This window comes from Achroia grisella, unplaced genomic scaffold, assembly GCF_030625045.1.
Source record: "Achroia grisella isolate CSIRO2021 unplaced genomic scaffold, CSIRO_AGI_Agris_v1 utg642, whole genome shotgun sequence".
Taxonomy (NCBI): domain Eukaryota; kingdom Metazoa; phylum Arthropoda; class Insecta; order Lepidoptera; family Pyralidae; genus Achroia; species Achroia grisella.
In genome coordinates this window covers 1,246,959-1,274,831 of record NW_026712979.1, presented here as the reverse complement: position 1 = coordinate 1,274,831, position 27,873 = coordinate 1,246,959, and the positions used below count along the sequence as shown (strand labels likewise).

General features: G+C 33.6%; 2 protein-coding genes across 2 annotated transcripts in view; one reads left to right on the top strand and one right to left on the bottom strand.

The window, feature by feature from the left end:
- LOC131849401 (ATPase family gene 2 protein homolog A-like) overlaps positions 1 to 27,873 on the bottom strand; it is a 245,133-nt gene that overhangs the window by 37,814 nt on the left and 179,446 nt on the right. The gene's annotated exons all lie outside the window — the stretch shown is intronic.
- On the top strand, positions 1,734 to 22,445 carry LOC131849408 (AT-rich interactive domain-containing protein 1A-like). The gene is made up of 3 exons (XM_059199477.1): positions 1,734 to 1,831; positions 16,814 to 17,078; positions 21,891 to 22,445. Exons 1-3 carry the CDS (start codon positions 1,817 to 1,819, stop codon positions 22,394 to 22,396), a joined length of 786 nt encoding a protein of 261 aa, XP_059055460.1. The 5' UTR covers positions 1,734 to 1,816; the 3' UTR covers positions 22,397 to 22,445.

Here is a 27,873-nt window from a genome sequence, read left to right as displayed (position 1 = left end):
AGGTTTGTTTGGTTGGCTAATCTGTGTTCATACTTATTCTAGCATCTCTCGCTAGTATCCCGTCAGCGTATGTATACGGTTTGAGCAGGCCGGTGCACCATACTACTATAATACTTTAAAAAAAATACACTATCATATTTCACTAGTGCGGTACCAGCGTATATTAGGGCAGTTTGGACCATCACTTTATCATAGATATGTCTATGTGTTGAGAAAAGATTGATTATTAATATGTATAGTTGTTCTTAATGATGGAGCTCAAATTATTGATCTAAAGGTCTAAGGTCTAAGTATCTAAAAATCTAGCTGTAGGCAATATATCTCTACTACATACAGCTACTACTGGTGGCTAATATAGTAGATTAATATGTTACTTTACTTGAATAAAACTTTAAGAGCACATACGAAAAAAATACTTTTATTACAGTAACACACAAAACGGACAACCGAATTTAAAAAATACAAAACAATTATTTAATACCAAAACTGCACAGAGTAGAGCATAACAAAAAACAGATAAATAAGATAAAGCTACCTGCCACTGTACAGATACCATAGATTAAAAATGAATGACACAATATTTAATAAATCCTTATTAAATAATTAATATAAGCAGATTTTGTAAAGGCCATGTTTTCCATAGCATCTTGGACTGTACCCAAAATCGTTCACAAATAAATCAATAATTGTTATTATTACAACTTCGATATTATCAGAGAGTGACATAGCCTATAATCTACATTAACAACATCGAGAAATATAAATTGTCATTCTTAAAAAAACGCCCACAAGATAGAGTTCTCTCAAAGCAAGGCCAAGTGCAACCAGTTCACTAGCAGGTATAGGCAGAGATAGGCTTGTTACTGAATAAAAATTAAGTTAACGCATCCCACACACGCTACGGCAAATGCTACGACCGATCTGTACTGTTTAGCTAGTGTCTTACCATTTATAGATAGCTTTATACTGCTTTCCTTAATATAATATATAATACTAGTTACCTCGACTTCACACGGGTAGGTATGATATATATAAACCTTCCTTTTGAATCACTCTACCTATTAAAAAAGACGCTTCAGATTTAAGCATACATAGGGACGGACAGACAGCGACTTTGTTTTATACTATGTAATGATTATAGATGTTAAAGTAGGGATGCTTGTTGCGCTTTCAAGCAAAAACTACGGATTATCATGAAATTTACATTTTTTATTCAAAGCGAGCGAAGCCGCGGGTAAAAGCTAATAGCGTATATAAATTAGTGTACAAAGATATTGTATGTTCAGTCATTTTCAATCCACTCCTAGACAGTGGGATAAAGGGATGGAAGGGAGGGTGACTCGATTTCTATCAATTGACCAAGTCAGATTGCCTTCAGGCGGTTCCCCATGGTAACCAACGAGAAAAATTCCTGGTGAATTTCTTTCGATGGGCTAACGGACTTAATTTCATGTTTATCTTATCATCCTCCGTGCCCCACCAGCGTCTACCGTCATTCAGGTGGGTGCACCCACATCCATTAAAAAAAATCCTACATGTTCTTTGTACTAAAAGTGTTACACCAAAGTGTCACAAACAGTAGATTCGTAACCTAATTTATAACACCAATAGTCAACAAGGGGTGTAGTATTACAAAACCACGCTAGGGCTTCGCACACCGCATAATAACAATTATATTTGTCTGTTGTAACGAAACCTGCGACTTTATAAATATAAGTAACCGCCCACCGCGCCACAGACGTGTTGTGCTGACGGACGCCATAGCTTGTGCGAAAACGCGGGAAAGTTTTGACGTTTAACACGGACTGAAGCCGCCATGTTTATTTTGAAGGTCAGTATTTTTAATTTAGTTTAATTATATATTTAATTGAGATTCTTTAAAAATTGACAATTAGTTTACATTTTCTCAGTATTTATCAAAATTTGTAATATTGAAAATATTTTTTTTTGGTTCGGTTTTTTCCCGTTTTAGGGAAAGGCTAAAGGACTCAGCCCATACAGCCATTGTTTTCGGTAGACAGATTTATTATTCATTAATATAGATTAGCTTTATTATTTACGTTATTAAGTTTTATTATTTACATAATTTGAAAAATAATAATGATACGATATTACAAAAACGTATTTATAAAAATGTTTAATTTATAATGCCATATCCATGGGGTACTGTTCATGTGTAAATTCCTAAATAATATGACTAATTCATTAAAACTAAATAATAATTGTTATTTCCCAAGAAATGTTTTTCAAAGTTAACTAAATTAAAATAATATTAGACGTATGCATTTTTTGTATGTTAAGCTTAAACTCGTAGATAGTGGATGACTTTAATATTCCGAAAAAAAAATTAAATTAAGAGTGCCAGATATTTGTCTTCATTATTATGTACTCTACACCACAGACTACGTAATAATCCATACATCCATACAAATTGAAGTGTCCAAAATATGAAAGTATAGGTATACAGTAAATACATGAAAAAGTAAATAAAAAAAAATGTGTCCGGTTGTTCCTACAAATCTGTGAAAAGGCTGGACCGATTTAGATGGGACTTTCATTAGCAATATATAATATGATGATAGCAAGTAACAAACATTATGAGCCTTTTATTAGAAATTTTAATTATTTTAATTAAAAAATGTAAAATTCCACGCCAACGAAGTCACGGATAACAGCTCGTAATGAATATATATGTATAGATAATATAACTTGAAGAATAACAACTTATTGCTAACAAGAAAGTGATTATTGCATCAACTCTAAGTACTCTCGGTACCTGCCGTACAGTTTTATTCAAAACTGACCATAACTTAACGTTAGAACCTACATAAGGTCATTACGCAATTTGCATTAATAATTTTGTAATTTGAAATGAATACATAACTATGTAAATAAAGCTGTTATATGTACTAACGCACTGTTTATTTTGGTATTTAAGTAATACAATATTACAAATACAAATTAATCACTAATGAACGCACTATTTATTTTGGTATTTAAGTAACCTTTAGGTTAGTGTTGCCAAGCTCAAATATAAAAAACCAGATTTGTAAAATTCTAAATACCAAAACTATCCAGTTTAAAAACAGAACGCAGTAATAATGTTGCAACACTTATATTAATATGCAGTAAATTCAAGTAATTAATGTAATCAGATTTTAATGAAAAGTATTTGATAAAATTATACTGTTGAAAATCAGTAATTAAGAGGCACGTATATTTTAAAAACATAGGATGTTGACAAATAACTGTTTAGAACCCAGGACACTTCAAAAACTAGGACATGTCCTGTGATAACAGGACGGTTGGCAACTACTTTAGGTACATAGTATAAAACAAAGTCACCTCTTCTGTCTGTTTCCTTATATCTTTTAAATTACGCAGCGGATTTTAAATCTATTTTCAGCAATAGATAGAGTGATTCAAGAGGAATATTTATATGTATAATATCCGTGTTATAGTACAGAACAGGCCGAGAAAATCAAAGATTTGTAATGCAACCTCGCGAACACGTCGCAATAATATAAATACAAATAAATCATTAATTGGACTAAAAATTCTGATTTCTCTGCCACGAAGGTTGTACGGAACACCGTACTATAATAATCATATATACATTATTACTTACGTAGCATATTATATGCTACGTAAGTAATAATGATATAGTATATGCTGCATATACTATATCATTTCAATATATAACACTATATAACAAAATCAATATGAAACATCAAGCGCTTACTACGGGATGTATCTATATTTTATTTTGTCATCCATGTAGATTATCAAAAGCTACGATTATTAATAATTGATAATCAATTATTATTTATCATTATCTACAAGTGTAGGAACAACCCCTGCAAAGGGCAATCAAGCATACGGCCCATCTGATGAATGATTAATGTAATGAAATTTATATATGTAATCAGGCATGTTTTACAAATAAAACATCTTAAATGGTTGTCGCAGACGTTAATGACAATAATGTTTTTATAGATAAACTTTAAATCCATAGCACTGACAATATTATCTGATCACACTAATAATGAGTGCGTAGCAACTTCTATGTTGATTATCCCATGCCTCTTACTTGTTATACTGTAATTATTTATATAGAAAAAAACATCTATTCAAAAGAGCAACACACAAGTTTCTTGCTCATTCTTCTTGTGATGAATCTACATTCCGAATGAGCGGTAGAATCAAATATGACTATTCGAAATTGCTTGTAATGAGTTTGTTTGAATAAAGATTATTTCTATCTCTATTTCTATGATAACGTGATGTTCATAGTGTTATTCATGTATATAGGCGACGGTTACCACTTACCATGAAGTGGAAAGTCATTCCACTAGCATAAAATCTCTACATAGTGATTAAGTATGAATATAAAACGTCCTTGGTCATCTAAGTATATTTTACTTTTTATTTACGTAATGATTCGAAATTCGAAATTTGAAAATTATTATAACAAAAGTTTTATACCATAACATGGCGCATTAATAATTCAGTTTTTATTTTGTAAATTACTTAATATTAAACACTAGTGGATAAAAGGAAGTGGTATTATTTATTTGGATTCGTTAAACACATTTCTTGCAATTATACAAGGCGCAGATCCGGCCGCACATGGAATACTGTTCTCACCTCTGGGCGGGAGCACCACAATACCAATATGGAAGTACTTCCATTTGACCGCATTCAGAACCGAGCAGCCAGAATCATTGGTAATCAACGTCTATGTGACAGACTCGACCCATTGGCTTTGCGGCGTGATATTGCATCTCTGTGCATTTTCTACCGCATATATCACGGGGAGTGTTCTGAGGAATTGTTCGGATTAATACCAGCTGCTGAGTTTCACCACCGTACCACCCGCCAGAAATTGAAATACCATCCTGATCATCTGCATGAATGGCGGTCTTCCACCGTGTGGTTTTCTAGAAACTTTTTGCCTCGCACAACCACATTGTGGAATCACCTTCCAGCAATGGTATTTCCGAACCGATACGATATTGAAACCTTCAAGAAAAGAGCTTATTCCTTTTTAAAAGGCCGACAACGTACTTGCATTTCCCCTGGTGTTGCGGGTGCTCATGGGCGGCGGTAATCACTTACCATCAGGTGAGCCGCATGCTCGTTTGTCCCCTGTGTTATAAAAAAAAAAAAAACATAGTATAAAACGAAGTGGTATCCGCTGTCCGTCCGCTTAGATTTTTTAAACTCCTTAACTTTTAAACTACTCAATGGATTTTAATACCATTTTCAGCAATAGATACAACCATTTAAAAGGAAGGTTTATTTGTATAATACAGATTATGATATAGAAAAGAAGAAGTCAATTTCATGTGGGTTAAACCGCGGGAACGACGCGTCTATACATATACGTGTCTATTTGTAATATTAAAATAACCGTTTTTTTACTACATATGAATATAAATACGGTACACCAAAATAACATTTTTTATAATCTTTGTCAGTCTGTCTATTTGTTCCGGAACTTTTGTTAGCAGGTAGCTTATATAATAAGGAGTAACATAGGCTAGGAATGTATCTTTATTTTAGAAAAATAAAGTTATATTCCACGCGGACGAAGTCGTAGGTAATACTAGTCTTTATATATAGAAATTATGTGTCACGTTGTTTGACCGCGATGGACTCCTAAACTACTGAACCGATTGCAAATTTGATTTGCACATTGTGTGCAATTTCATACAACTTGAAAGATAGGATAGCTTACATCTCAATTTATAGTCGCAATATTATTTTATTCTAGAACCTTAGCCACAGCAACGCGTGGGTCTGATAGTTAATAATAAAAGAACTAAGCAGGTTAAAACTACACCAATTAAATGATTACAAAGCTTTATTATTTATACATTATGTTGTAAATTCTCACGATCCGTCATAAGTTGCTAAGTTAAGAAACAGGCCTATTTAATTGTTCATAATGTTTAATATAGATGTAGGATGTTACGTACATTTAGTTCTGTTAGTATTTTTTGTTTATTTATTTATTTGCTTCTGGCAACTTAATATTAATATCATGAATTAAACTTTATTTTTCTAAAATAAAAGTAGCCCAAGTTATTCCTTATTACCTGCCAATAAAAGTCCGTCAAAATCGGTCCAGCCATTTCAGAGATTAGCCAGAACAAACAGACAGACAGTCAAAAATTGTAAAAAATGTTATTTTGGTGTATGTACCGTATTTATATTCATAGGCATGTAGTAAAAAACTATAATTTCAATATTACAAACACACACAGACACACAGACACTCCAATTTTATTAATATATATAGATATATACTAGTAATATACATACATACATATAAAATTATGTATGTATGTATATTATTATTATATATGTGTAAAGATATCCGTAGAATACCAGTGTCGTGTCACCCCGTCACGGCATATGATGAGCGGAGACCTATTTGGTACTATAATGATAATAATAAAACTCTTTATTGTGCATAAAATAAAAGAACAAATAAACACAAAAAGAAAGAAATATGCGAACAAAACGCGGCCTTATCGCTCAAAGCGATCTCTTACAGACAAATAATCCAAATTTTAATTAAATATTATATTTGCTGCATATTTTATGTGTATATAACAAAACGTATTTTCTTTCCTTATTCTTTCTTTCTTACAAAAAGAACCCGGTATAAATAATATGTGATTATGTTATAATACCAACTTAGAAGTACCAGGGCAGCATAATTCCTATGAAAGTCTGTTTTGATAGAATTGCAAAGGAATGCAAACTAGAGTCGAGCGGGTGGGCGTGGTATTTTATTTACGCAACAGCTGACAGTTACGCGTAATCTGAACAAAACTAGACCAGACTTGGAAATAAATAGGCATATTTCTAAACATAGAAGCTATTTCGAATAAATTCTATAGACTTAGACCAATTTAATAAGTTGAGAAATTTATAAAACATCGTAATGCTATAGTAGTGTAGTAGGTATTTGGTGCATTTGGTTAATATATTCAATTTGATTCTCATCTCTCTGTTTCCCATTAATGTCTCGCTAGCGGATACTGTTAGCGGAAGCGAGAACATAATGCCGTCATACTCGTGAACGAGTGTAGGCCCTGATCTGCTGTAATCACTACGACTGATTTTTTATTTAGTTACTTTAGCAGTTAATTGTGTTTAATATTTGACTGTGCTAATTGCTAGTTTCTAAAAATGAAGAAACAAAAATTAATAATTACGTTCTTGTTTTGTTAAAAATTTAATCATATATTTGAGCCTAAATAAATTAGTCCTGGTTGGTTGTTTATATTCACACGTTTCGACTTGTAAAATGTGAACTTACAAGGATTGTTTAAAAGAGCAACACACAAGTTACTTGCTTATTCTTCTTGTGATGAGGCAACGTTCCGAATAATCAGTAGATTAAAAAAAAAAATTGTTGACTATTCGAAAATGCTTAAATTAAGTTTATAAGAATAAATGATTTTCTATTCTATTCTATATTCAAAAGAGGAACACGCAGGTTTCTTGCTCGCTTTTGATGAGACAGTTTTCCGAATGAGTGGTAGATTAAAAAAAATAAGTTAGAGTTATAACTGAGTATGAGTTCAAAAGTGTTTATATTTAAATTTAGAAAAAGAAAAAGAATTTCCTGTTTTATTCTATTCCTTCATCATATTTGAACAGTTCGAGGTGAAAGCGAGACAGACAGACAGAGTTACTTACGCATTTATAATATCAGTAAGGATAAGGCTTGTAGTCCCTATACTAGTGTGTGTCCCTATATATCATTTTGTATTTCGAAATATTTTTCTTTATTTCAATTACTCGCGTTGGGACCAGTTTAAAAGACAATTAAAATACGTTCTTGTTTTGTTAAAAATCATAAAATACATATGGACACTTAACACGTCGATAGTACAACAATTTACATGAGAATCAACTACATTTAAAGATAAGGTTAACTGCTGAATTGATTAGGCTGAAATGTAAATAACAACAGATAGTAAATGTGCATTTTTATTTAATTTATCAAAATCCTTTCTTAGCGGACGCCTACGTCATAGTAGCTTTATGCATGCAAAGTCTCAGCCCGATCGGTTTAAAATTGACAAAGTTTCATACAAACTCTCATCTCCTATTTTATCCCCTTGGGGGTAGAATTAATCAAAATCCTTTCTTAGCGGATGCCTACGTCATCTACCTGCATGCCAAATTTCAGCCCGATCCGTCCAATGGTTTGGGCTGTGCGTTGATAGATCACTATGTCAGTCAACTTTGAGTTATATATATTTACACTAGGAATAAATTTATCTTTAAAATCATGAAAGAATTATTAAAATATGTCTCACAGTTCCAGAGATTCTTCCACATACACATAGACTCATAAAATTCAAACTTTGTTTATAATTTTAGTCTACATCATTACATAGTATAAAAGAAGTCGCTGTCGCTGTCTGTCCGTCCAAACGTATTTTGTAGCAGTTTTAATAGATATGTATAATACATTTATTCCCGTGCGAAGCCGGGGCGAGCTAGCTAATAAAATAATAAATTGTGATAATGTATAGAAAAGACATCAACGAGTAGCGCAGTCGTGTATCTGCAAAGTTCAGACTATCGTCGGCTCCCGTATCGGCGCATTTTGATGATGTCATTTGTAACAATAGTAGATTTATACGTATCTAATTATCTATGTATAATTGTAATATTTTATTAAAGCTCTATGATCTGTTTACCATAAGGGGCCGTTCAAGTATTACGTAAGCAGATTTATTACAATTATTTACCCCCTCACCCCCTTGTCAGCAAAATTAAGTAAGGCTTACCCCATTCCCTCATGATTGCGTAAACATTTTTCAATTAATATTTTGTTTTTTTAGCAAGGACAAGGTGAGTGTTGCCATTCGTGTAAAAAGTAAATGACTACCGATGGCGTCATCAATGATGATCAGCTAGACTCCTCCACCCCCCATGTCATCCAAAATAAACAAAGTAAAGACCCCCCCCCCCGCCCTTCTATAGTGATTTTGTAATACTTGAACGGCCCCTAATAGGAAATAGAGATATGAGAGCTTTTGTAAAGTCAAAAGACTGGACGGCGAATGAAATTATAATTAGAGTAAGGTTCCTCCAGGTCGTAGGATCCTGTCGCTTACTCGGTGGTCTAGTAGTTTAGGTCTAGTAGTTTATAGTACATTTGTATTCCTTATTTAAAAAAAAAGAAATATATAAAAAATAATTTAACTACTACGCAGATGGTCTTCATGAAATAATGGATAAAATGCATGTCATCATCATCATCGCAGCCCGGAAGACGTCCACTGCTGGACATAGGCCTCCCCCAAAGATCTCCACGACGATCGGTCCTGCGCTGCTCGCGTCCATCCATCGCATGAGATCTTAGTTCATGTGTTCTACACATGCATGCTGTTGTCATTATAAGGTCACTGTTTCACACACGGACCATCCGATGGCAACTCACGTGTAATTCTAGACTATTTTCTTTTGACAGAAATGCAATTGCATATATTGGTGTTCACTCAATTCTCTCTAATTTGAATTAAAAATGAATCTGTATTTTTGTAAACAAGCGAAGAATAAGAGCCGAGTTTCTTGTCAGTTCTTCTCATCTCGAAATCATTCCGAACTGACGGTAGATTTGACATATCATAAGAGTCTGTAATAGACCTACATGAATAAAGATATTTTGATTAGATTTCACTTTCTATTAAATATTTATTATGAGTAGTAATATATATCATAATAACATGAATATTACACACATGAGTTAGTGGTACAATGTGACTTGCATTGTGACATTGCCATGTTACCAAACATGACAATGTCACACGGCAACTCACCTGCAATTCCTGTGATGTTACAGGTGTAACAATCATTTACCATCAGGTGTACTGACACACCATATCGTGCATTCAACCGGGCGCTCTACACCGGCACACTATACTCCCATCTAATTCTAACGGGGACCGATGTTACGACAGCCTGAGCCGAGGTTCGAACCCCTAGCGGTGCCCTTAGACTAAAGTCGTATCCATCAGGCGGGAGTTAGCCATCAGCCGCTCCATAAGTCCTTCCTTGATTTGGAGTGCCATCTGCACTCGCGCCCTATCGCCCGGTGAAGAGTAGTAGTAGTACATTAGGAAAAAAAAAGGTGTACTGCAACCTACTTTGCTAAAAGGAGAAAAACAATAACAAACAACCTTCATATCAATACGTTTAAAGGCAAAATTCCGCGTGTAATTAATTCTATTGTAAAACAAATGTTACGCAACAAACAGACCAGTCGTTGCTCAAATATTCAACTGCCTGGCATACTAATATAACAAGTAGAGGGCATAGCAATGAGCTGATTTGATATGTCATCGACAAGCTATTTGTCATTGGTTTGGAATTAAATCTACTAAACATTTTAAGTTTCCTATCTGACTATCCTAATCCATATTTATAATATTATAATATATAAATATATATAAGTCAAAGGCGACTGACGTAGTGATCTATCAACGCACAGCCCAAACCACTGGACGGATCGGGCTGAAATTTGGCATGCAGGTAGATGTTATGAAATAGGTAGGTAATAACGCTATGAAAGGATTTTGATAAATTCTACCCCTAATGGGATAAATTAACGTGAGCAAAACCGCGGGCAAAAGCTAGTATTATATAAATGCGGAAGTCTTTGTGTTTTGGTACTCGACAACTGATATAGACATAGACACATTTTTTGTTATAAATACCTAGAGAATATACAAAAAAAAAAACTGATATAGATACATAGATACAATATTTTTAATAAATATATACAAAGAAAACATTCTGACAAAGAAACATTTATACTTATGAATACAAATATTTATTCCCGCGAGGAATCGAACCCGCAACCATCGGAAGTAAAACGGTGTGCTAAACAGCTTAGAATGTTACTAGTGTTTACCCGCGGCTTCGCTGGCATTGAATAAAGAATTTTTTTTTAATAAAAATTTATGTTCATTCTAATACCCTCAAGTCCATTTGTACAAAATTTCATGATGATCGGTTCAGTAGTTTTTACGTGAAAGCGTAACAAACATCAGTACTTTAACAGCTATAATATTAGTAAGAATTAAGATTATCAAAGGCTGCTGCGTTCCAGGAGCTTTTGTTACACGGTGACATTGCATAGCTCATTATGCGCAGGCGCATGTAATACGAGCCGATGCCTACGTTCTGGATCAATCTATAACCAAGCAAGGTCAACTTGTCTCACTTCATTGTACCTCACAGATACCTTGTTCGTTTTGAATATGATTTAAAATTCCCACTATTTATTATTTATTCATTTTTTTAGTAATAACTAGTGAGTTGCCTCAGCTTTGTATAAATTATATAACACGAATGTTATACATATAAACATTCCTCTTGAATCACTCTATCTATTACTGAAAATTGCATTAAAATCCGTTGCGTAATTTTAAGTTTATTGTTAATTACATATATTGTTTTTTAAATATGTTTTTAGTGTACAATAATTTGAGGTCGACATTATTGAACCCGTAGATTTATTTCAATTCATTCAACGTAGAAATTTACTTTCGTTGCGGAGTGACCCAACGGTGGGCATGCGGTCTTTTAGATGTTAAAATATATAGGGCAAGATAGGCGAACGGTTATTTATCAACGTGCCATTTCTTACAAACTACGTTTAATGGGGTCATTGACGTGCCATCAAATAATTTTGACTTTCTGACTATTTGGAAAATAATAATAATAAATACTATCAAAACTCTCTATGAAATGAAGTAAACGAAAGAAGTACAATTTGGATTGTTATCATAACACACGCATAAATTAAATTACTGTAAAATTAGTGTGACTTCTGTTGCTGCAGGTTAGATGACAAATAATTTATGTCACGCTTGTACGATGTTACTTTTAGCAAAATGCATGCTGAACTGGATTCATCTGTCAAACGGTTTCTAACCGAGTTTTAATGTTATTCATCTCTGAAAATGATGACTCGCAGGCATAGGTAGGTGAAAATATTGTTAAAATAGCATGAGCCAGCTTCTTCAAACAGTTTTATGATCGACGACGTGCCATAAATATATTGTCGCGTGCCGTCAATGGCACGCGTGCCATTGGTTACCCTACCCTCATATAGGAGATATACAAAAACAATTTACTTTACAATTTGTTGTTTCTTAATGATTTTCAACGATAACCTTGTTGTTATACACCCAAAAATTAGTTTTTCGACTTTCATTGTTTCGATAACTTATTGACAAACATTTAATCGAATTAGGTGTTATTTTGCGGAAGTCCATTTCACTACTCGATGGATTTACATTATTTTGTTTAATTCCGCTACAAATAGACTGATTGTGAGGCTACAAATAGTGTGGAAACTTGACTCTTCAAGTCGCGGTTTGGTCGCCGAAGAGTCAACACTAGGCTTCCGAGCTGTACCTGAACTCTATTCAACGCCTGATGATGCCTCGTTCAGAGGCGAAACACGTGTCGCGATATCGGTGTAGACTCAATAATAGTCGGAATTTGATCGCCACTAGAGGTTGTAACGCTAGTCAAGTTTCCACACCGAATATCTGTAGTCACACATGCTAATTGTAACGGAATTAAACAAAATAATAGAAATCCATCAAGAAAAACATCAATTTATTTAAATGGAAAATGCTCCAGATATTAACATCCTGATGTTTATTCCACATTCTACGAGGCTGTACGAAATAATTTTAAAGGCATACCTATCATTAATTACAAGGTAACGTATGTATATATAAATAAGTAGAGTGTCGTTGAGCAATGGAATGCGGTTCGTAACGCCTTGTCTATAACTGCCGTACTTAGGGAGAAGTGAGGTCATTTTTTCTTCACTGAATATCAATTAGAGTTATAATTAAGATTTTGTACCATAATTGATTTAAGGTTACGATTTTAATACCAATTAAATCTCGGTCTGATTAAAGGTCTGATTATGGTAATGTAAACATTTTGGAGAATTAATTTTCGGGTGTTTTTCTTAATGTTTCTAGAAGGATATACCCTATGGTTTCTTAAAGGTCGGCAACGCGCACGTGACACCCCTGGTGTATCAGGCGTCCATAGGCTACGGTAACCATTTACCATCAGATGGGCCGTATGCTTGTCTGCCACCATAGTAGTATAAAAAAACATAGACACCTACATAAGTACGTAATGTAAATAAACTGGCTTTTAAAAAAATAGAAATTCAGTCCAGTTAGTTATCAGTTTTTTTCTATTGAATCTGTATACTGAACTGGACGGTAAGGGAAAAATATTAATATAAAAAACTTGACGTTCATAATACGCGTCTAAAATGTCCTCTAAGACTAAATTAATATTGATTTGAATAATAATAATAAGTTCTAAACACATGCCGTACTGTCAGAAAATTTCTACACACAGATTAGGCCAACATTTATATTATAGTATATTCACCTAAAAATAGAACATTGTTATGTACTTGGCTTAGGCCCGTATATACCAAGATTACCGGCGAAAGTCGAGAGAAAAAAAAATAATTTTCAGGACAATTCACACAGCGCCAACTATACCCAAGTTAAGCTAGCTAAAGCTTGTGTTATGAGTACTAGATAACTGATACATATACATATTTTTTTTTTGTAAATATATACATATTATACATAGAAAACATCCAGACCGATTCAAACAATCGTACTCATGAATAGAAATGTTTGTGCCGTGCGAGGAAGAGAACCCGAGACCATCGGTCGTAAAGCGGTCTGCTAGATTGCTAGGCAACCGAGGTCTATTTGAATAGTAATATTCTCGACTATAGACGGCGCTCTGGTGCGCGAGAAGTGCATTTACTTTTTTTATTTACGATAGTTTTTGTAATTGTTGTTTTAAAGACAGATTCATCACATCTAAACCCGTGTTTTAATTATTACTAATGTCGGAAGCTAAATATTTGCATCATTATCGACTTAGACTTCTATTTTAAAGATAAAACAATAATAATAATAATCCGGGACAATTCATACAACACCATGTAGTACCAAGCTAAGCAGAAATTGTGTTAAGGACACCAGATAACTGATATAAATATATAGATTTTTTTTCATAAAAACATACATGATATAGAAGGTAAGTAGGAAAGGGCAGAGGAAGGCCAAAAAAGAGATGGATGAATTGTGTGAAAGATAATATGGCCATAAAGGGAGAACATAACGAGATAACTGCGAACAGGGATGAATATAAGAGAAAAACATATTACGCCGACCACAAATAAAAGGAATAAAAAAGAAGCATATGATGATATACATATATACATAGAAAACACTCAGACTGATAATAACAATCATACTCATGAATACAAATATATATATCTTGTGAGGAATCGAATCCGCGATCATTGTAACGCAATTTGCTAAACCGGTAGACCACCAAGGTTGTCAAATAATCCACATAAATTTACTAAAAAAGAATTTGTAACAATGCAAACTATTAAATTTGTTGCAACAACCAATTTGCAGATTGTTCATAGATATATAGATATAAATAGAATTTCGTGTCTATTACACAATCCAAGGAAACTCAATCACGAGAACTATTTTAAGAAAGGCTGCACTTTGTTATTGCAGTCAATGGCGATAACTGCATCAAGCCATAATAATAATCTCAGGACAATTCACACAGCCCCATCTAGACCCAAGTTAAGCTAGCTAAAGCATGTATTATGGGTACTAGACAACGGACACAAATACATAGTAATACGGTTGAGTGCAATGATGGCTGGCTCATCCGTCATACTCGTGAACGGGTGCTGTTTGTGATATTTGGTCTGTTTCGATTACGATCACTGATTAGACTATTTGCTTTAGCAATAGCATATGCTGGTGGTCACTCTATTCTCCCATATATGAATTTAAAAATGAATCTGTATTATAGCAACATTTATTTGAAAAGAATACAAGCTGAGTTTCTTGTCAGTTCTTCTCATCTCGAAATCATTAGACGGTAGATTTGACATATCATAAGAGTCTGTAATAGACCTACATGAACAAAAATATTTTGAATTTGAATTTGAATAGATATATTTTTCGTAAATATATACATAATATACGTAGAGAACACTCAGACCGATACAAACAATCATACTCATGACTACAAATGGTGGTACCGTGCCAGGAATCGAACCCTAGACCACCGAGCCCGTCAACCAAAATAAAATTGTCCAGGGCTGTATTTATTATTTTTTTGTAAAAAAAAAACTTCAAATACGTGCGGCCGATGTCGCGTGTAACACTAGTTTGAAAATAAGACCTTAACATGTATTGTTGTTGTTTTGTTGTGAAAGCATACCGGAATTCAGAGCTGCCAAGTTCAATCGCGTGCCGCTTGCGCGCGCGCCGAATTCTGGGCAATATAACATTTACGAAATCGATTTCGCAACACAATCTCAAGATCAAGGTCGAGTTGTTTTTTATTAACATCTCCATACTTTTTCTTTTTCTTTACTATGTAATATTAACTGTGGTTTTATGTAAGCGAATTTCTTAGAGCGGAATAAATTATGTATCATAATCGTTACATAGTATAAAATAAAGTCGCTGTCGCTGTCTGTCAGTCCCTATGTATGCTTAAATATTTAAAACTACGCAATGGATTTTGAAGCGTTTTTTTTAATAGATAGAGTGATTCTAGAGGAAGGTTTATATTTATATATATACACCCGGGCGATGTCAGGGCGTGTAGCTAGTAATATTATACGCATGATAGGTGAGTATGGATAGGTGTTTGTTACTCCTTCACGTACAAAGTACTGAACGGATTTTGATGAAACTTTATAGTAATATCTATAGCTTATATATCAGAACAATACACAGGCTATACTTTAAAAAGATATTATGTAAATTGAGTAACTGTGATACAGATGAAGTTGTGCTGGTCAGAATAGAATAGTATACTTTCTGAACTAAGTTGTATTTTTACTTGGTTTTTATACTATATGTGGATTTTGCCTATGTAACAAAAACTGCATGTATATAAATTTACCTTATCATTATTATTTCCAATAAAACGAGTTTTGAGAGTCCGGCATCGACTCCGTGACTGATCGTTCCCTGGGGTTGTCGCCAGGAACTAGGTTTACGATGTTGTGTGCGAGTGTTGTACAAAAATAAAAAACTTTATTTACATTTAAATTTTTATTTTATTATCCACAAAGTACAAACTTTCAAATCAAATCAAAATATCTTTATTATATAGTCTAACCTGTAATAGATCAACAGCTATTACAGGCTCTTATGATATGTTAAAAACTACCGTCAGTTAGGAGAGCAATCGAACTAAGAAGAACTGACAAGAAACTCAGCTCTTATTCAAACAGACAAACAATACAGATTCATTTGAATCAATTTAAATCAAAATTAGCAGAATAGAATGACAACCAGCATATTGTATATATATATACAGCATAACTATTACAATTTTGTGAAAAGAAAATAGAGGCCTATACTTAATCTGAATCTTTCTGAACGTTGTGTAAATTCTCCAGAGTTATTTGTGTAAACTCTTCAGAGTTATTTGTGTAAATTCTCCAGTGGTATTTGTGTAAATTCTCCAGTATTGTCTGTGTATTTTCTCCAGTGTTATTTGTGCAAATTCTCCGGAGTTATTTCTGTAAATTATCCAGAGTTATTTGTGTAAATTCTCCAGTGTTATTTGTGTAAATTCTCCAGAGTTATTTGTGTACATTCTCCAGAGTTATTTGTACAAATTCTCCAGTGATATTTACATGTTGTTTATCTAATTCCAGACCGTGATATTTTGCTCAGCATGGCTGCTGGTATCCTGCCAGCAGGGTCCCACCACGACCCCTGTACCGATCCTGAAGCAGATCAACAAACAGAACGACGACGGGTCCTACAGCTACGGTTACGAAGCCGCTGATGGATCCTTCAAGATCGAAACCAAGTACCCAAATGGAGACGTCGCCGGGAAGTACGGATATGTCGATGAAAGCGGGAAGCTGCGTGAGATCTCCTATGGAGCGAGCAGTAAGAGAGGATTTGAGCCACAAGGTAAGATAATCACACAAATTTAGCAGTTTTTTATATCATCATCATCATCAGCTCACTGCAGTCCACTGCTGGACATAGACCTCTCTCAAGAATAGAAGGAGTGTGTCCATAATCGCCGCGCTGTTATTTTTAATTATTTTACGGAAGTCCATTTCAATACTTAAGGGATTTATATTATTTTGTTTGTAGCAGAATTAAACAAAGTCAAATATAAATTCATTAAGTAGCGAAACGACACGGCATTGAAGTGTAAGCATGGTGAAATACGCACAGCTACCTGCACTAACGGCTCTACAACTCGTTCATTATTGAATGAAACATTTAAATAAAACAGCACGCGCCATTTACAAAACGTATTGCGTAATTACAATAGAAAAAACTTGCTTGCCTGCAGGGCGGTATAGGTACGAGCTTAACTTGTTGTAACTTGTAACTTTAAAGTAATTGTACAACCCAACACTAAACTCTGGACTACTACCGCGTCCTCTGGTGATATAAATAAATAAAACAACCAAAGATGTTGGATTGTTGAACTAAAAAATTGTTTATTTCTAAAAAATAAATGGCGTACATATGTCCATAGTAACAAACCGGAACAATATCGCCGTCTACTTTTAACACAGCTCCATCTAGTATGTAGCTCGAGTACTAAAGCCTCTATATAAAATAACAAACTTTACAGTAATTATAATGCACCTATATATAATAATTCGTTTTTTAATAATTAGCTGACGTAGTGATCTATCAACGCACAGCCCAAACCATTGGACGGTTCGGGTTGAAATTTGGCATGCAGGTAGATGTTATGATGTAGGCATCCGCTAAGAAAGGATTTTGATTAATTCTACCCCCAAAGGGATAAAATAGGGGATGAAAATTTATATGAAACTTTGTCAATTTTAAACCGATCGGGCTGAGACTTTGCATGCATAAAGCCTATGAGATAAATTTTGATAAATTCTCTCCCTAAGGGGATAAATTAACGCGAGCGAAGCCGCGGGCAAAAGCTAGTATATATATCTTATATATAAAATTCTCGTGTCACAGTTTTCGTTCCCATACTCCTCCGAAACGGCTTGACCGATTCTCATGAAATTTTGTGAGCGTATTGAGTAGGTCTGAGAATCGGCCAACATCTATTTTTCATCCCCCTAATTTTTTATTTTTATTTGAAGGCAAAACAACGTCTGCCGGGACAGCTAGTATAAATATATATATATATATAGGTATTAGCAATGTTTGTACAGATTGCACCTTTCGACACTGACCCTACAAGTGGTCAAACATTAATCATTACTAAACATACACTACTTTAGAACTGGGGCACGTTACGACAGTTTTTATATGAGCCCCGCTAATTCCCATGAGTCGATGTTGGGAAATCGAGTCGGAAATGTCGATATAATCGATACTAGTAAGTTTAGATGGCACAACTACATGTAATCGAATCGAGTAACTAGTCTTTTTTATTATAATGTACTTTTAATAAATACAATAATAATAAAATATATCTAATAATAATAAAATAATAATTATTTATTTACATAACTTATTTGTACAACTATGAACCTAAAATTAAAGAGCTTAAAAAGTATTATATAATAACTAAAATATATTATTAAAAGGAGTCCCTTTTGGCAAAGTTAATAATAATAATCTCATGACAATTCACACAGCGCCATCTAGATCCAAGTTAAGCTAGCTAAAGCTTGTGTTATGGTTACTAGACAACTGATACAAATACATAGACATTTTTTTCGTAAATACATACATATTATATATAGAAAATACCCAGAGCTATACAAACAATCATACTTATGAATGTAAATGTTTGTATTTGTGACCGCAACTTAATTTATTTCCGTTTAAAAAACCTTCCCAACATCTAGACGTCCTCGAAACTAAACAAAACGTACTATATAGTGTTATAATTTATTAAGAGGTAAAGTTTATTTATTTATTGTTTTGCACACGAAATTGTAAAGATGGCGGACTTAATGCCTGATGGCATTCTCTACCAGTCAACAGTCGCGTTGATCAGATATGGTATGACGGTGCATTTTAATAAAAAAAATACACAAATCCTTAGCATATCTTATATGTGTATTCTTGACCATCATAAAAAATTTAAAAACTTTGCCAAATGATAAATAGCTAATTTTTTTATTGCAATTGTTGTTGTAAATATTATCATTACATAGTATAAAACAAAGTCGCTGTCGCTGTCTCTCCCTATGTATGCTTAAATCTTTAAAACTACACAACAGATTTTGAAGCGTATCTTTTTAATGGATAGAGTGATTCAAGAGGAAGGTTTATATATATAATACATGTACACCGCGAAGCCGGGGCAAGTAGCTAGTATACAAATAAATAAACAATATATATTTACGTAAATCGACTAAACTTTGTGAGTTTTGTGAAGCTGTTTGTGGGGTTGTAATCTCTGGATCTACTAAATTGATTTGGAAAATTCTTTTACTGTTGAATAGCTCATTTATCGAGAAATGTTGTAGGCTATATAATATCACGATACGATCAATAGGAGAGGAGCTGTAGTGAAAAATATAGCAAAAAGTAACACAGGATACATCCTGACCGATGGCAGTCATTCTGTCAAAAGTAAATTAAGGATGATAAGCAGTGGATACTGGGAATATACTCGTATATTTGGAACAGGTGTACCACAACAAAAAAATTCGAAAATCGAATGTACCAACCTTGCCCGCAAAATTTGAAAAGCACCTTACTTTTTGAACAAACTATGTATATATAAAAAAAAAAGTATAAATATGTATAAACATACAACATTGTCAAAGAGAAGAGGTACGAAGGTAAGAGGTTACACCGCCATACTATCTCTGATCAACGCGACTGTTGACTGGTAGACAATGCCATCAGGCAACTTAATAAGTCCGCCATCTTTACATTTTTGTGTGCAAAAGAATAAATAAATAAATAAGAGGTAACAATGGACGGCCATTTCGCTGAAAAGCGACTTCTTCCAGGCAACCTTAAGTATACCTACATATAACCCCTCCTATCGATCCCCCGTCCAATTCAAACGGGGATCGATTTTACGGCCTAAACCGAGGTTCGAACCCCAAGCGGTGCCCTCAAACTAAAGTCGTATCCGTGCTGCAATTAGCCTTCTTCCGCTCCATAAGTCCTTCCTTGGTTTGGAGTGCCATCTGCACTCCCTATCGTCCGGTGAAGCCGTAAAGGCCAGCTGCGGCCAGCATTAGAGTAGTCCGAAAAAAAAACCTACATATATAAAAAATAACAGTTTTACTAATTGTACATAACCGAAATAGTTACGTGTAGGTGTTATCAGGGCGTGAAGGTCGATGGTGACCGTTGTTGCATCATTTACCGAATTTGCAGTTTAGATAGCACGCCACTTTTGTTTTATTCTAACAATATTTTGCAATATTGTATAAATTAAACTTTGCTCAACTATTAATTGTTGTTAATTGAATTAACCGGAAGTTATATTTATTTTAACTACATATTAGTCATAAACTGGCAGTTAACAGTCACTGATACAGAGCTATGACTTCGATTGACTTTTATGTGCAATATGCAATTTCATGGGAATCTGTGCAGTGGTTTTATACATATAAATATTAAATACCAATTTTGTACTAGGAAACATTTGATTTTAATTTAAAATCCAGCAAATATCATTTTTGTTTTTAATTTTAAAAAGTTTTTTTTTGGTTTAATTAAAAACGTAACGTCAATAATACACAGACTACTAAAAAGTCTTCCATCTATAGAAAGTTGTTATATATTAAACATTAAGATCATGTGCCTGATTTTTTTTAATATAACAGAATAGAATAGAATATAAACAGACACTACAGAATATAAATTAATTTATTCCAAAAATAATTGATCTACACGGGAGATACATGTAGAGCGCGAGTCTGAACGAGTTGCTAATAAAAAATTATTCAAAAGAGGTTTATTGTTCACAAGAAATAAAAAAAAATTGTGTATTAAAGTAAACTTCATCCCCAATTTCAATGTTTTGGGATTGTAACAATATTTAGCTAGCTGACCTGCGCGACTTCGTCTCCATCATAGTTATAATTATATATCGCCCAATTTACATAATATCTTTTTAGATTATAGTCTTTGTGTTATTCTGATGTATAAGCTATGTTACGGTAAAGTTTCATCTAAAACCGTTCAGTACTTTTTGCGTGTAATTAGAATAGAATAGAATAGAAAATAATTTATTCAAATAAACTTACTCTGAAGCATTTTTGAATAGTCATTACATTTTTTTATCTACCGCTCATTCGGAAAGCTGTCTCATCACAAGAAAAACGAGCAAGAAACTTGCGTGTTGCTCTTTTAAATAATTTTATTATTACTTTACATTTTTAAGTTTAAGTGTGTGAATACAAACCACCAATTAGCACTAATTCTATTAAATACTCAAATAGAAAAAATATTGAATATATAACCAACTGGTTAAACAATTAATAAGAGGAAATCAGTCATAGTGATTAGAGCAGACCAGTCCCTACAAGCAGCACCCGTTCACGAGTATGACGGATGAGCTAGCCATCACTGCGCTCAACCATATTTTAGGGAGCCCAATGACCCGGCCCACCACGTCGCCACAAGTCTGGACATTTTAGTGAGCATGACTACTCAAAACATATTACAATCACAATTATAACAGACATCCATCCATACTCACAAACTTTTGTGCATTTATATTCTTAGTAAGATTAAATTTCGAGTCTTTCGAGAAATTTTGAGCAGCAATGAGATTTCAACAGATAAATATGTTTTCAGGTGCCGGCATCATGGTCCCACCACCTACCCTCAACGACCAAAACACCAACGCGTTAACTGACGGCCAAGAAGACGATGGACAGTACCGAGAGGACCCCAAGATATATGAAGACCCTAAATACAACGGCAAGACTCAATCCAGACCCGCTCTCAGACAATACCACCGTCCTGCCCAGCCTGAACCTCAGTACCAGCAATATCAATCTGAACCTGCTTACCAACAGCCAGCGTACCAACCTCAAACCTCGTACCGCTCCAGTCCTCTCTACACGCAGCAGACTTCAGTCTTTAATCAGCAACCGCAGTACAATCAGGAAGTCCGGCCTCAGAGCCAGATCTATCACCAACAACCCCAGTTCTCGTACCGCGCGTACACCGGACAACCCTATCAGAATCAGTATCAACAGCAAAGTTACAACCCTCAGAACTTCAACCCGTTCCTCGGCCATCCCGCTCAGAACTTCGACCCCAACACCGGTTCTTATACGATTAACTTCACAGGTTGAAATGTACAGTTAGATGTTTTTGTTTTTTATAAAATTATATTATTTTGTACAGCTACTATTGGGTGGTATATCCATAAAGCGAACGAATTGATTACGATGTTTTTTTATAAAGATTTTTGTACATATTATTGTAATAGATATTATTACTTTAGTGCTAGTCAATTCTGTGGAATTTTGTATACTTTTAAAAATGTAAGCTTTAATTATTATTTATCTTTTATATACTTTTAAACTCATGAATAATAGGATTATGTTAATAAGAAATTCATATCTTAATTATGAATATATTGCATGTCACACAATGTATCTATATACATAAAAATTGATGTTTACTTAGGTATGTTGTACATATATTAAGAAATATATTCATTCCAAAGGTATTGTAACATAATCGTATTGTTTCAATAAATATATACATGAAATTAAGATGATTTATGTATTATTTTCTTTATATGCCTCTTTAATTAATTAAACAATTCAGATTTATAAACATACTAGATACTCGCCCCGGCTTCGCACGGGTGTACATGTATTATATATGTAAAGTTTCCTCTTGAATCACTATCTATTAAAAAACCGCTACAAAATCCGTTGCGTAGTTTTAAAGATTTAAACATACATAGGGACGGACAGACAGCGACAGATATATTTTATACTATGTAATGATATTTCCACAATGTTATACCATAAACAAACTGATGAATATAGACAATATACAAAAATCGAAATATATATAAAAAATATCATAGAACAACATATTTATAATTTTAGTGGTAGAAATTCATGCATAATTAATGTAACATTCAATAAGACCATAGACAAATAACATTAATCTATTCTCAATTTGACCACAGACAAAAGAGTATGTATATATCCGTATGTCAAATACATGGTAATCTGTGTAATATTTTTTTTATTGATTTAATGTATTTTTATACATAATTAAAAGATATATCATTCTGCACTCCTTTTCTATATATCTCAATATATATAGACTGACATAGTGATTTATCAACGCACAGCCCAAACCACTGGACGGATCGGGCTGAAATTTGGCATGCAGGTAGATGTTATGACTTAGGCATTCGCTAAGAAAGTATTTTGATTATTTCTACCCCCAAAGGGATAAAATAGGGGTTGAAAGTTTATATGAAACTTTGTCAATTTTAAACCGATCGGGCTGAAACTTTGCATGCATAAAGCCACTATGACGTAGGCATCCCCTAAGAAAGGATTTTGATAATATCCATCCCCAAGGGGATAAATTAACGCGAGCGAAGCCGCAGGCAAAAAACTAGTCTTTCTTATAAATTTCATAGTCCGTCCGCGAAATTATCGTACAAAGTTTTTGCCTCACGTATTATATTTATATATAAAAATTACGTGTCACGTTGTTTGTCCGCGATGGACTTCTAAACTACTGAACCGATTGTTAATTTGATTTCCACATTGTGTACAATTTGATCCAACTTGAAAGATATCTTATATCCCAATTTATAGTCGCAATATTATTTTATTCAAGAACTTTAGCCACATCAACGTGCGGCCGGGCCTAGATAGTAGATTATAGATAAGACATTCTAATAGCAACATTATTATATCAATCACATAAAAAAATATCTATTTATTGATCTGTTTATGTAACAAACAACCATTGATCTGTAATAGATACATCGAGGACTGCGCACGCGCAGGTTACAAAATATCGATGTGACTAGACACTTAAATGCGAAATAATACGTGAACAGAGTGTAAATAATAAATAAAGATTATATAAATAACGAGTGTTTGTTTTCCTATTCCGATCAAGTGAAAGTGTTACAAATAAATTGAGTTACATAGTTAAATCCCATAACCTACTTAGTATAGGTTACTTAACTAAGTAAATGTGGGGTGAAAGGGATTGTTAGTAATGTGGAATGATGATCTTGTTGCTAGCAATATACCATGTCAGGTTGACCTCCACGCGGTTCCCCCTGGAAACCATCGTGATAAATTCTTGGTGAATTTGTCACGATGGGCTAACTGACCTGACCTTATGCTCATCTTATCATCCTCCACTAGTTTTTTTTTCACGTTGCACCCGCCTGCGCTAACGGTTTACGCTGGCCATCTTATCATCCTCCACTGGTGGGGCACCAGTGGAGGATGATAAGATGAATATGAGGTCAGATCAGTTAGCCCATCGTGACAAATTCACCAGGAATTTATCACGATGGTTTCCAGGGGGAACCGCGTGGAGGTCAACCTGGCATGGTACATTGCTAGCAATGAGATCATCAGTTCACATTACTAACAATCCCCTTTCCCCCCCATCCTCCACTATTACCCCGCCGGCGCAGGCGGGGGCGGCATTCCATTGTCATCTATATAAAAACTGGGTAAATGTTCCTACATTTACCCAAATCCTTCCTAGGAGAGATTTGGAAGTGTTGTGAAGTTAACCCATTACTAGCAGTTGTCGTAATAAATGTCTGGTGAAGTTACTATATTATTTATATACAGCAACGGCGGATCCAGGGGGAGGTCATGGGGGTCATGACCCCCCCTGAGCCCAGGACTTAAGTGGACCACTAATTGAACATAATAATTTTATTTATATATTTTGTCACCATACAGATTTTATGTAACAATATACCTTCAATATTTAATTAATTATATTTAAATATTGCTTCTCTGGATGTCTTCAAGAGAAGATGGCAACATTTACGTGTATATGTACAAGTTATGTGTTTAATTAAATTATAAGTTCTTGACTTGACCACGACTATATGACCCTCTCCTGGCCCCAAAGCTGAATCCGACTTATACAGAACAAATATTTACTGATACGATGGTACTGGCATTATCATATTATAAAAAAAAAAGTCCATAAATAAATGTAAGATTAAAAAGAAAAAGCGAACAAATATTTTTTTTTATATTTATGTTTGACAAATTTTTTTTATTTCTTTTATTCCCATTCTATTGTCCTCAAAGTAGGTCAGACTGTATCTAGGGGGCTAGGAGCACGCATTCCTAATATACGTATGTAGAATGTGTGCACTACAGTTAACTATAATATTACCTCAAGACAATTTACACAGCATCATCTAGTCTCATGGTAGAGTTTGTGTTATGGGCACTAGACAACTGATGTACATAGATATATTATTTTTAGTAAATACATACATAATGTACATGGAAGGGTGGAGGGTATTATTGGTAATGTGGACTAGTAACCCCATTGCTAGAAATTTACCATGTCAGATTGACCTCCACGTGGTTACTCCTGGAAACCATCGTGTTAAAATCGTGGTGAATTTACCACGATGGGCTAACTGATCTGACTTCATGCTCATCTTATCATCCATAAAATAAATATATATAGAAAATACTAAACCGATACAAACAATCAGACTCATTAATACAATTTTTTAACCTGTTGACTAAATATTAATAAAGAAAAAGGGTTGTAAGGGAACAAAAGGGGATGAAAAATTCTATGTAAGTATCGTCATTTTTATAACTAGAAGGATAAAAAACATATTTGGCTTTTATAGGATTAGATAGAATAGAATAGAATAGAAAATCATTTATTCAAATAAACTTACATTGAAGCACTTTTGAATAGTCATAACATTTTTTTTTTAAATATACCGCTCATTTGGAATGCTGTCTCATCACAAGAAGAACAAGCAAGAAACTTGTGTGTTTCTTGATATTAAATGTATTATCATTATTTGGTCAAGGACACTATTTTATGCGGACGAAGTCACGGGTACAGCTAGTATTTCATGTTTTAAAACTTTATAATAACGCCTGATGGTCAGTCATAGCTATTTCACTAAACGGCTAAATTATGAAACAAAACATATCATGACTTAGTATAAAATAAAGTCGCTGTCGCTGTCTGTCCCTATGTATGCTTAAATCTTTAAAACTACGCAACGGATTTTGAAGCGGCTTTTAATAGATAGAGTGATTAGAGAGGAAGGTTTAAATGTATAATACATGTACACCCGTACGAAACCGGAGCAAGTAGCTAGACAAATAATAATTCGTTTCATTAAAAAATATTTTTACGTGTACAGGTCGCGTAAAATCTACTAAAATCGCAATATTATTATTAAGGATAACTAAGAAAGTGCTGATCAAATTGTATTAATGTTTAAATAATACCAGATGGGAAACTCTGCCTTCAAATGGCGAGCGTGCATGGCCATAGTTGTTCATGCACGGGATTTTCATTTAATGTTAGACATAGACACCTATATGAGTAAACATTGTAAAGAAAATAGTTAAAAAAAAAAAGGAAATTGAATTGAGTTTCTTGCCAGTTCTTCTCAATTGAATCAGTATATTGAACTGGACGGTAGGGGAAGTATAATACAAAAAAGGTGATGTTCATAACCGGATGAAATGTCCTACATGAATAAATGATTTTTTAATCTGAATTGGATATATAAAAGAAAATTACAATCGGTTAACGTGTAAAACTACACATACAAAAATACAGTCTTGTTCTATACATTCAGTTACCAGTATGTGCACATACAAAAATACAGTCGAATTGAAAAATCGTCCTTTTTTAAAGACGGTTAAATAAACGTAATGAACTTGCAACTACTTTATAAATATACAAAATTACATATATTTTTATGTTCATAAATAATAGCTGTAGATTCAGTGCAAAACTTGTTATTATATTTAAAATTACTTATACTTTTCTTGGTCATACTTATGTTTTAACAAAAATAATGAACAGAAATCAGTAAATAATTTAACTATAATTATTAACGTTATTTAATAAGATCAAATTATCTTTGAACGGAAATACGGTGGGCGGTGATCTGTATCCGGTTTGGCAGTGGCCGGCCTTACAGCGAGAGGTTTATGTCAAAAGGAGCCAATAAGCTTCACTCTCTTTGCAAAAACGTGTTTTTTAATCTATATTTTTTTTATTTATTCAAAATCTTCATTTATGTTAAAAGGACCCAACAAGCTTCACTTTGCAAAAACATGTCTTTTAATTTATATTTTTTATTCATTCAAAATTTTTATTTATATTAAAAGGACCCAACAAGCTTCACTTTGCAAGAACGTGTTTTAATCTATATTTGTTTATTCATTCAAAATCTTCATTTATATTAAAAGAAGCCAACAAGCTTCACTAATTTTGCAACAACGTGTTTTTTTAAATCTATATTTTTTTATTCATTCAAAATTTTTATTTATATTAAAAGGACCCAACAAGCTTCACTTTGCAAGAACGTGTTTTAATCTATATTTGTTTATTCATTCAAAATCTTCATTTATATTAAAAGAAGCCAACAAGCTTCACTAATTTTGCAACAACGTGTTTTTTTAAATCTATATTTTTTTATTCATTCAAAATCTTCATTTATATTAAGAGGAGCCAACAAGCCTCACTAATTTTGCAAAAACGTGTTTTTTTAGTGTATTTTTTCCATTCAGAATCTCCATTTCTGAACGCA

What these genes read in the sequence shown, in the direction of transcription:
- LOC131849408 (XM_059199477.1), top strand. An exon ending in GAGAGGATTTGAGCCACAAG is followed by an intron (nt 17,079 to 21,890) that starts GTAAGATAATCA and finishes ATATGTTTTCAG; the next exon opens with GTGCCGGCATCATGGTCCCA.